Source organism: Lontra canadensis, unplaced genomic scaffold (genome assembly GCF_010015895.1).
Source record: "Lontra canadensis isolate GAN:19392208 unplaced genomic scaffold, GSC_riverotter_1.0 scaffold52, whole genome shotgun sequence".
Lineage (NCBI taxonomy): Eukaryota > Metazoa > Chordata > Mammalia > Carnivora > Mustelidae > Lontra > Lontra canadensis.
The window spans coordinates 4,937,937-4,950,076 of NW_022631046.1; the positions used below are offsets into that span (position 1 = coordinate 4,937,937).

The 12,140-nt window shown below is 40.5% G+C and overlaps 1 protein-coding gene across 3 annotated transcripts in view; it reads right to left on the reverse strand.

Moving 5' to 3' along the window:
- Positions 1-1,063: 1,063 nt before the first annotated feature.
- POC1B (POC1 centriolar protein B) overlaps positions 1,064-12,140 on the reverse strand; it is a 99,489-nt gene continuing 88,412 nt past the window's right edge. For all 3 annotated transcript variants that reach the window (XM_032874192.1, XM_032874194.1, XM_032874193.1), the window contains 2 exons: positions 6,459-6,680; positions 1,064-2,229 (listed from right to left, as the gene is read on the reverse strand). In XM_032874192.1, coding sequence (XP_032730083.1) covers positions 2,125-2,229; positions 6,459-6,680 — 327 coding nt within the window. In that variant the 3' untranslated portion in view covers positions 1,064-2,124. The remainder of the gene's footprint in view (positions 2,230-6,458; positions 6,681-12,140) is intronic.

Consider the following 12,140-nt stretch of genomic DNA (forward strand, 5'->3'; position numbering starts at 1 on the left):
AGGCAAGCCTAAATCTGAGGTTGTCAGCCTGAGCTGAGCGCCTGTTGGGAGAGTTACCACTCGCGGAGACAGAGGAGGAGACCTAGGGGAGGAGCTGGCAGGTGGTGTGGAAGGGGTAGCCGAGTTTGGTTTAGGACAGATTCAGAGCCGCCTACTAACCAAGTGGAGATGGTGATGAGGCAGCTGAATATGCAGGTTGGGGCGAAGGAGAGGCTGGAAATCAGAGGAAAAGCAAAGAGAATCTGCAAACACTTAGAAAAAGGGAGGGGGGATTATAAAATGACCCTCTTGAAAAAGTTTCAAGGCATTTTAATTTCTACCACCACTGTTTTTGGATCTCTTATAAAGGTCTGTGAAGTCTGCAAAAATGTGGCAACCACACATTGTAAGAAGTGGCTATAGCTCCATCGTGGGTTTCTAGAGTGTGGGCCTTAGGCCGACAAGCAGCTAGGACACCTGTGAGCTTCTGAGAGCTGCAGATGATGGGCCCTGATTGACCCCCATGATCCTACAAACTGGATAGGGCCCAAGAAAACTGGACAAATGCTCCAGGAGACTGTTATGTACGATGAAACGTGACTTAGCTGAATAAGAAGTTTAGTATGTCAAGGTTTTAACCACCCAGAAAGAAAGGCACAACTTTTTTAAAGGTAAAATGTCTTTATTGTTTGAAGCTTAAGAAATGGTAAACAAAAATCGGTATGACATTTCATTTCTTAGTCTTTTGAATGAGGTTATAAAAATACAATGCCACTTAGTCTTTATAAACTTTTGAAATGTCTAGAAGTTCACACTTGGTATAATATAAAAAGGCACTTAAAACATACAACAGGGTGATTTTTTAAAAAAACCACCTTATAGATATGATTGAAATTGCTTGGGAAAAATTTATCAACATAGACTCCTACACAAATAGGACTTGACTTTTTCTTCTTTTTCAAAACATAGATAGCATTTTCCCCATGTTACCTACAGACAGCATAAATAGACTGCCCTCTCCCACCTTTGTTCTTGATTTAGGTTAACAGAAAAGCAAACAAAAATTCATTTTTCTTCAATTTAATCTTTTTTTTTTTTAAGATAAAACAAAATTCTTCATTTGTAACCAGATCACCCTGAGCATTTTTTGGAATGTCAGGCTCATTTTCATTTTGTTTTAAATCACAATTCACTAAAAAAAAAAAAAAAAAAAATAGGAAGACAATGATGTGAATATTATACGTACTTATTACCCAGCCACCAAAATCACCCTGAGCAGCAGCATTTCTGAAGCATGTGGACATACATGTGTGTGTGCATCTGTAAGTATCACTGTTGCCTCATTCAAGCACCAGAGCCTACGGAAATCCCACTGGCGCCATCTTTGTAACTTGGGGTCACAGGTCTGGGCACAACCCCAATCATTCCGGGCACTCACCCACAAGGGCAAAGATGTGTGCTTCATGCATTTCTAACTCTTCATTTTCTTTCAGGTTGGGCAAAGGATAAGCCATGTACAGCATAAATTAAAAACCCACGGCCCTGTGTCACATATGTAAGTGTGTTCTTGCTGTGGAAAGTCTGTGCTTTGGGAATTTTATAAGATCATCATTTCGGGACATGGTTAAGGAAGAGTAAGTTTTTTCTGAACTCACAGACCCATGAGCCAGACTGCTAGCTCATTCCCTGCGTCCAGGATTCAAGAGAGCTAACTGTATTACTTCACCCCAAGCGTGTTGTTCATGAAGGGAACACATCCACTGCTTTAAGCAATCGCCTGAACGTGATCAGTTGAAATGATTTAACAGTGAAATTTGGAGATTTGGTTACTTTCTTGGCAGGATTTGTACTATAAATGACAACTGGCATTTACAATAATATGGGGGAAAATATCGAGCCGCTTGGATACTTATTACTTTATTACTGCAATCATAAATGTTAATGATCTGATTAGTCCTTGACATTGATTTGTGTATTTAAATTGGTCATTAATTATGCCTTTTCTGCCTTTTGTTCTGTTGCTCGCCCTTCTAAGAAAGGCCATGATAGTGAGTACATGGTCGAGTTGCCGGAACCATCTTGCACTGCCTTCCTGAGCACAGGTACATGTGGTCATTTATCAAGCCTCTGTTCATATTTTTCTATTTAACTTTTATGTTGGATAACATTGAAAAGCCTTTGCTGATTTTCAAGGCAGTCTTTCAGCTTATCCTCTGTCAAAGTCAGTCGCTGCTCCAAGATGGAAACAGTCTGTAAAAGGATGACAAAATAATCAATGCCTGGTGACCCGATGGTGAGGACAATGACAGTCATCTCTACATAGGAGATACTCTCAGCAACTGGAATGTCCACCCCTTTGCCAGGAAGGGGCTCATAAATTAGCCCCAGAACTTGTTCTGCTTCTAGGCCCTACCACTGGCAAAAAGCGCTATGAAGCAATTTGAGGAAAAGATGAAGAAGTGATGCCTTTGGTGAGAAAAGAGTAAAAGATGAGGTCTCTGTAGACCATTCTTGTCTGATCTCCTAAAGCACCAATGCCAGGGAAGGGGCCCCAGGTAGGCTGTGAGCAGCCCCACATGCTACACAGCAGTATGGGGGGATGGGGAGTGCCACATGCCCAGCCCAGGAGCTCTGTCACTGTGTCACAACCAATCCATGATGGACCCTGTCTATACCAGCTGGATCCCTAGTTTCCTTTAAATTGTTATAATGACCGGCATCAGTTCTCATATCTTGAAAATGATGACAGCACCTCCCAGGGTTGTTAGGAGGACTGAGCGAAGTAATGCACATAAAATGCTTACGCGAGTGTCTGGCGCATGGGGCTTGAGGAATCTTAGCTCTTTTGCCTCCTGTGGTTAATAAATGAGCATATGACTACACACACACACACACACACACACACACGGCTACTTTTAAATTCCACAAATCTAATTTGATATTGACTACTTCATCTTTGATCTTTTACATTTCTTTTAAACGTTTTATTATAAAATAAAGTGAATTCAGGAAGCTGCACAAAACACATGTCTCTGAATGAATCCTCATGAGAAAAATACCCTGATGACTGGCACCCAGATCAAGAACTAGAACTCGGGGGCGCCTGGGTGGCTCAGTCAGTTGAGCGTCTGCCTTCAGCTCGGGTCATGATCCCAGGGACCTCGGATCGAGCCCTGCATTGGGTTCCCTGCTCAGCGGGGAACCCTGCTTCTCCCTCTCTCTCTCTCTGCTGCTCTCCCTGCTTGTGGGCTCTCTCTCTGACAAATAAATAAATAAAATCTTAAGAGAGAAAAAAAAAAAAAAGAATGAGAACTCTGCCAGCCACCCAAGTTCTTTCCATGGGCCTCTCAGAATCCCCACCCCTGCCCCACCCCCCACAACCACCACCATCCTTACCATGATAGTAACTGCTTTCTTATATTCTTTATGGTTTTATCTTTCAAATGTACATTCCTAGACACTATAATTTTCTTACCCGTTTTCAAAGCTTGAGATGTCATATAAAGTTCCTTTTGACAGCTGCTCATCCTCTCCCCTCACTTTTTTTTTTTTTTTTTAAACACTTTGTTGGGGCACCTGGGTGGCTCAGTGGGTTAAGCCGCTGCCTTTGGCTCTGGTCATGATCTCGGGGTCCTGGGATCGAGCCCTGCATCGGGCTCTCTGCTCAGCAGGGAGCCTGCTTCCTCCTCTCTCTCTGCCTGCTCTCTTTCTGTCAAATAAATACAATCTTTTAAGAAGATAAAGTAAAACACTTTGTTGACAAACTCAGGCCACTGAGGACAGACTTTTGTCTGCAGAGCTTCCAGCCGGCTGTATTTTCAGGTCCGCGCACTAAGGGCGCAGGTCAGTCTGTTCTGTTCTCTGTATTTTCTACAAACTGGCAGCTGGATTAAAGGCTTGATTAGACTCAGATTAGATCTGTAAGACTATGGATCCAACAAGACCGCAAGTTAAAGCTCTCGGTAGACATCTATTTCATCAGAATGCATGTAATAAGGTTTGATCATTTCTTTTCTCATAATGTTGGACCTGCTCAATGCCGACAACTATTCATTCTTATGGACTGTAAATGATGATATTCTAATTCCATCATTTAGAAAAGTATTAGCTGGGATAATTTATAAATAAGAGATGCTTTCCTCATCTACTACTTGGTTATCCAGTGGTAGAGTTCATATAGGAAAGGCAATAAATACTTGATTATTTTAGTCAGCAAGTGTCAAGAAAATGAACTGATTCCCTATTGTCCTCTGAAGGTAAATAATTTTTAAGATATCATTACTTAATAGCTATTGCTTTCATATTTCCTACTATAGACTATGGCTAATTAAAAATGATGCTATTAGGGCGCCTGGGTGGCTCAGTGGGTTAACCCTCTGCCTTCGGCTCAGGTCATGATCTCAGGGTCCTGGGATCGAGTTCTGCATTGGGTTCTCTGCTTGGCAGGGAGCCTGCTTCCCCTCTCTCTCTCTCTCTCTCTGCCTGCCTCTCTGCCCACTTGTGATCTCTGTCTGTGAAATAAATAAATAAAATCTTAAAAAAAGAGTTAAAAAAATGATGCTAATAATATTTTCTATCCTTTCTTGAGTACCTATAGGGGGCAAGCATTTTGCCATATACTTTGCATACATTATCACAATCCCACATGCTAAAGCGACATCTTTAACACTGGCTAATTCCATGTATCTATCTCATAAAACGTAATTTTCTTTTACTTGATTTCTGATTATAGTTTAGTGTAGATAAGTTATAAACACCGTGAGTGAGTTAGGAGATGCTCAGTCATCTATAATTAAAGTGAATCAGAACATGTTTGTTTTATTTCAGAATAAATAAATTCACTGAAATTCACTGTTTCTATTTTGCAAGTTTGTTGTGCTTGCTTTAACCTCTTTAATTATAAAAGAAAGCCAGCCTTTCAAAATTAAAAATCATGGAGACATTCAATAAATCTTAAATGATTCATTCAACCCCGAATCAGGTAAAAAGAGGATGGAAAGATTCACTTGTGAGAGGCTCTAAAAAGGACCTGACGTTGAATATGACAGGTGAGGAAGTCATGGCAATATGGGAAATAAGCCAACCAAAACGAAATCTGGCATGAGGCCGAAAGGGAAGATGTCTTTATAGGGAAGAAATGTCTGATAAATACAGAGAAGGTCACCTCCAATTCAATACTGCAAAGTGAAAGTGATTTTAATATGATTTTCACCGAACAAATCTTGTGATGACTCCAAGTGTTCACGTGGCCCTTCCCCACAATCTGTCAGGACCCCAAATCCACATACATGGCCCTTGCTCCTAAAGGCCCTGAGATGTCATCTACAGGTTTTTAGTATTCATTTAATGACCGCCTCTAAACCCTGGCTGTAAAACAGAATCACATGGGGTACCTAAAAGGACAAATGTCAGGGACTTGCCCCAGACCAATGGCAATGCGCTGTCAGGAGAAGAGAACTGGCCATCCTGATCTGTAGCTCTACAACCGCCCCAGTGATGGTCATGCACAGCCAGTGTTGAGAACAGAATGAGAGGATTTCTATGCAAGAGCTGTTTGAACTTGAAATATGTATTCTGGAAAAGGAACTGACATCTCTCTAGCTCACATGATAGCCTCTCTTTCTGTATAACCTGTAGCCAAGGTCTGCTCTGACAGATACGGGCAACCTCATTCTAGAGATACAGGAACAATAAGACATCTTCAAAGGAAACACTGAATCAGCAGAGCTGGAGGGGAAACCGTTGAGGTAACCATTTCAACACCCCCTTCCCTTACATGACACCTGTATCTTCTGACCAAGAGTTGCTTCGAAGACCTTTGATACATAAAGATCCACAGTATACCTTCTTTGCAAAGGTAAAAAGGCATCAAAGGACAAGGTAATATTCTAAAACAGGTATGCAAAAACCATCACCTCCAGAAGAACACAGCATCAACATAATAAGCTCTGGAATGAGGAAAGTTATATCTTGGATAATAAGAATATCTTCAGGTGAAGAACTATAAGCATTGCCAAAATTTCATTCTAACCAGAAATTGTTAATCGTTTTTCTTATGGCCCTGGATATTTCTTTGATAATGCACTAATATGAGCACAATACATTAAAAATCTTCAGGTAAAATCTTACCGAGCGGAATCATGTTACATTTATAGCAAGGAGTACCACTGCTGTTCTTCCCAGTCTCCACTGTTCCTTCCAGCCTCCAGATGGTGGAGAGAGCACAAGGGCAGCTGTGTGCGCACACACGTGTGCATGTGTGTGTGTAAATGCATACATGCATATGCACACACGGACCCTGATCTTACCTCCACAAGATCTTACCAGAGCAGCTCAGCAGAGCGTGCCTTGCTGTATTGATTGCCACCCAGAGCTTACCTTTCTAAGAACTTTCCCCCTGGCTCTGCTAGTTCTGCAGGGTGCTGTAACCTGGGCTGTTTTGTATAAGCTACCCCTCAGGACAAAGCACACTGGCCTACCTGGGTCAAAACATTGAGTTGTTCCATAATATGCTCTAAAGCATCAGTCAGAGCGAGTGGTATGCTTCTTTGGCTCTCAGAAGGGAGGTCACTCATGTCTTCTGTTTTCTTTTTCAAGGACGTTGGGGAACATTCCGATGACAATAAAGAAGGGTTCAAGAAATATCCGCAGATCTCTTCGCTCTTGTCTGCTAAGGTTCTAACAGTGGTGGTATCTGTTGTCTTTGACATCACAGAAAAGATAGGAAGAGTTATATTTTCCAAACCTCAACATGATAGATAAATATTATTTAATAATCTTCCTTCTAAATACCCAGCTTACATTTATCAACTACAGTATTATAAAAATTACAATTACAGAGAGAAAATAAAGCTAACAATGAAGAGATAAAATTCCAATTTTCCTTGACTTTTTACATGAAATGCACTTTGTATGTACCCGTCAGCTAGAGCTGGATGAGGTGTTTTACCACTAAAAGGATAGTTTAGACGCAGTCTAAATCTTTTTTTTTTTTTTTTAAAGATTTCATTCATTTGACATGGAGAGACAGAGAGAGACCACAAGTAGGCAGAGCAGCAGGCAGAGAGAGAGAGGGAATCAGGCTCCCTGCTGAGCAGAGAGCCTGATGGGATCAATCCCAGTACCCTGAGGTCATGACCTGAGCTGAAACAGAGGCTTAACCCACTGAGCCACCCAGGCACCCCAATGCAGTCTAGTTCTTAATTAAAAACAAATACCACATCAAGATGACCATTATTTTTTTAAAAATGGAAAACGACAAGTGAGGGTGAGGATGTGGAGGAACTGGAACCCTCCGGCATTGCTCAGGGAGCAGCAAACAGTGTGGCTGCTGTAGGAAACAGTTTGGCTGTTCCACAAAAAGTTAAACCAGAATTACCATATGACATAGCAATTCCAATCCTAGGTATGTATCCAAAAGAACTGAAAGCAGACACTTGAACAGACACTTATACACCACTGTTCACAGCAGCTTTACTCACAAAAGCCAAAAGGTGGAAACAACACAAATATGCATCAGCAGGTAAGTGTAGATACAAAATGTGGTATGGACATACAACAGAGATTGTTCAGCCTCAAAAATGACTGGAATGCTGATACATGCTACAGCATGATGAACCCTGAAAATATTATGGTAAGGGAAATAAGTCAGACACAAAGGAAAATAGTGCACAAGCCTACTAATATGAGGTATGCAGAACAGGCAAATTCACAGACACAGAAACAGTAGAGGCCACGATGGGCTAGAAGGAGGGGGAAGGTGGAGTTACTGTTTGATGGGTACAGGGCTTCTATTTGCAATGGTGAAAAAGTTCTCAAAGTAGATAGTGGCGATGATTACACAACACTGTGAATACTTACTGTCTGCAAACTGTACACTTAAAAGTGATTAAAACGGTAAACTTTGAGTATATTTTATCACAATAAAAAGCCAAAAAGCCCTCCAAACATATGGTCATGAGCAATCTGAAGATAAAATTTAAAAAACAACTCTATTTACAACAGCTCCAGAAAGAATGAAATACTTAGGATAAATTTAACAAAAGCACAAGGCTTGTTCATTGAAAACTGCAAACATCACTAAAAGAAATTAAAGATCTAAATAAATGGAGAGGCATCCAAATCCATGTTTGTGGACCAGAACAGTTAACACTGTTAAGATGGCAATATTCCCCAAATTGATATGTACAGATTCAATAATATTCCTATCAAAATCCTAGCTGCCATATTTGCAGAAGTTGACAAACTTATCTTAAAATCCATAAGGGAATGCAAGGAACCCAGAATAGCCAAAACAATACTGAAGAATAGACTTAGAGGACTTACACTTCCCAGTTTCAAAATTTAGTACAAAACTATAGTAGTCGAGACAGTATGGCAATGGGTATATAGATCCATGGGACAGAACTGAGAATCCAGAAATAAGCCCTTTCACTTATGATCAATTGATTTTTGACAAGACTGCCAAGACAATTTAATGGGGAAAGAATAGTGTTTTCCACAAATGGTATTGGAAAAACTAGATGTCTAAATTCAAAAGTATGGATTTGGATCCTACCTCACACCATTACCTCAATATGGATCATAGACTTAAAAATAAGAACGAAAACTATAAAACTCTTAGAAAACATACAGGTAAATTCTCCTGGCCTTGGATTAGACACAGGATTCTTAGATACAACACCAAAAGTACAAATGACTAACTAAATGAATAAATAAATTGGACTTTATGAAAATTAAAAACTTTTGTACTTCAAAAGATACCATCAAGAAACTGAAAAAAAATTACCCGTAGAATGGGAGAAAAAAATCTGCAATTCATATATTTGATAAGAGATTTTTTGAAGAACATACAAAGAACATACACCTCCTACAACTCAAATATAAAAAGAAAAATAATTCAAAAATGGTTAAAGGGTCTGAATGGATGTTTCTCCAAAGATACACAAATGACCAATAAGCTCATCGAAAACATGCTCAACATTATTAGTCATCAGGGAAATGCAAATCAAAGCCATAATGAGATCTCACTTCATACCCACTGGGATGATTGAAACAAAAAAGAAAGAATATAACAAATGTTGGTAAAGATATAAAGAAATTGGAACCCTCATATATTTGCTAGTGAGATTGTATAATGGTGTAAACACTTTGGAAAACAGTTAAACATAGAATTACCAAAAGACCTAGCAATTAAACTCCTTGGTATATACCAAAGAAAAATGAAAATATACATCCACATGAAACTTGTACATGAGTGTCATGGAAAGATTATTCATGATAGCCAAGAAAATGAAAACATTCCATATGCATCCAAATGCCGTAGTAATGAAAGTTTTAACAAAATGTGGTAAATCTATATGAGTATTATTTACTCACAAAAGGGATGGAGTACTAATACATGCTACCATGTGGATAAGCCTTGAAAGCTTTAGACTAAGTTAAAGAAGCTATATATAAGATCACACATTGTATGATTCCATGTTCATGAAATGGTCATAATAGATAAATATATGAAGACAGACTATGATTAGTGGTTGCCAGGAGCTAGGAGGAGAGAGCTAATGGGAGAGACTGGTAATACTATGATGGTGATGAAAATGTTCTAAAATTCTGGGGCACCTGGCTGGTTCAGTTGGTGGAACATGCAACTCTTGATCTCAGGGTCGTGAGTTTAAGCCTCATGTTGGGTGCAGAGACAGAAAGAAAAGAAAGAGGAGAGCAGAGGTAGAGAGAGAGGAAGGAAGGGAGGAAGGAGTAAAGGAAGGAAGTAAGGAAGGAAGGAGGGAGGTAAGGGAGGGAGGGAGGGAGGGGGAAGGGAGAAAGGGATTTAGTTCTAAATTTCTTTTTGGAATAGTGAAATATTTATAAGTTAGATAGTGGTAATGGTTACACAACTTTGTGAATATACCAAAAACCATTGAATCATATACTTTAAAAGGGTGAACTTTATAGTATGTGAATTTTATCTTATTAAAACTATGATGAAAACAAGCAAAAATATAAATATACACATTACAGAGGGTTTTTTTAAAAGATTTTAATCAGTTTCACATTTTTGGCTATCATATGAGAGTTCCTGAGTGAGGTTCCCTCAAACATGGAAGTATACGTCTAATGATGATGATGATGATTGTGATGACCATTAGCATACAGAACTTACTATGTATTTGGCACTGTTTCAAGTACCTTACCTCTATTAATTGATTTAATCCTCACAATAATCCCATAAGGTAGGTTCTACTAGTATTCCCATTTTACAAACGAGGGAACAGATACAGAGAGATTGAATAGCCTGCCCTAGGATATACACATAGGAAAGATGTATGAACCATAACCAATCATACATCTCAGAGATGCTGAAATATTCTAGGTGCTGTAACTTTGGGATCAAAGCCGCTTTCTCCATGAGGTTCCCAGCCAGTTTTTAGGAAGATGAAAACTTTCAAGTTTCCCCCTATCATAAATTTGCCATTTGTTGAAAATAATAAAAACAAACCTAAAATCCATCATCTGCAATTCAAATTTATTTTATTTTATTTTATTTTTAAATATTTTATTTATTTATTTGAAAGAGAGAGAAAGAGAGAGAGAGAGAGAGCATGGTGGGGGGGAGGGTCAGAGGGAGAAGTAGACTCCCCGCTCAGCCCAAAGTGGGACTCGATTCTGGGACTCCAGGATCATGACCTGAGCCAAACCAACTGAACCACCCAGATGCCCTCAAGTTTCTTTTAAAAGGATGTATAAAACACGCCTTCATACTCCTACCTAGCTAAGTGTGTCTGCTCAGGGTCTCTCTGTTCCCTCAGCACATGGTCCCAGGGCCTCGCTCTGTGTTAGGCACCCCCCTAAGCAGTGAGAACCCTTACCACTGTACACCCTGGACTGAGCAGGAACTTGAATATTTTTGAGTAATATGTTAACCACCTATATACAGATTTTATTGCTGTTCTCACTGACAGAAACCAAATGTTCCATATAACCAAGATAGTCTTTTACACGGGGCATGACACACCTCCATGTGTACATGCAAGTATCACTAGGGGTATTGCAGCAACTGTTCCGGCCACCCATGGGAAAAGGCCTCAGGCTAGTTAAGCAACCATCTTTGAACTCTGGGGTTTTACAGTCAGGGTGGTTAGTGAAAAAAGGGTAATAGGAACTAGACAAAGGAAAGATTTAAGTCCCTCAGTCTAAGCCATAAAAGATCTCAATACAGCCTTAATAATGGTCTTCTTGTTTGGGACCAGCAACAAATAAATTACTATCATATGACATGTGGAGGTGAATGAAAAACAGCCAAGGGGACGGTCAGGGAGATGGGGAAAGTACGAGGTCTCCATCCCACATCCCACAACGTTAGCCAACTGACGCATCTCTCTTTCTGTCTCTCAGAGGTATTGGAACCTCGAAATGAGCAGATTCTTTCCCACTCATCAACTCTGACTTTGCATCCTGCTTGTACAGGAAAAGGGAAGTATGCATGGCTTAGGGAAGTTTCAAAGCACTCATTCATGAAATTTTTTAAGCAGTCGAGAAGGGAAAAAATAGGTTGAAGATTCTGGGCTATCAGAAGTCCAGCAGATGAGGCTGCCGTCCCCGCTGCTCCCAGTGCACCCTGGCCCTCTCCAAGTGGCTTCTACTCCTTTCCTGGGTAAATGCCCACTGAGCGCCGACATCACAGCGAGCACTGACTGAGGGTCAACGGGAGTATGGTGCAAGGCCTGCTCTTGAGAATTCTGTTGTGGGGAGAGAATTAAGACAGAGCGAGGCCTAGAACCCCCGAGGGGCCGGGGGCATCACTGGCGGGCACAGTGGAAAAGAAACAGGAGCACACCTGTGACTGGAAGTCTGTCAAAAAGAGCGACCCTCTGGTGCTCCATGAAAGGAAGAAACCACACTCTGTTCCCTTAGCTCCTACTTTTATTGCCAACGCTTGAAGTATAGTGAGGTAAGAATAACTCATTCCTTGATTGATTCTGCAAACAGAGGCCTCCTATGCTGGGCTTTAATTAAAGCTACAGGAAACAGCAAGAGAGATGTGGTACCTCCCCTTGTGGAGCTTAACAGTTCTCTGAGAGACCACTTGATCCAGAAGGATGGCAGAGAAATCACCACCCCTAAGTTTCCCTTGGATGGGCCCATGGTGGCCATGTGAAAGA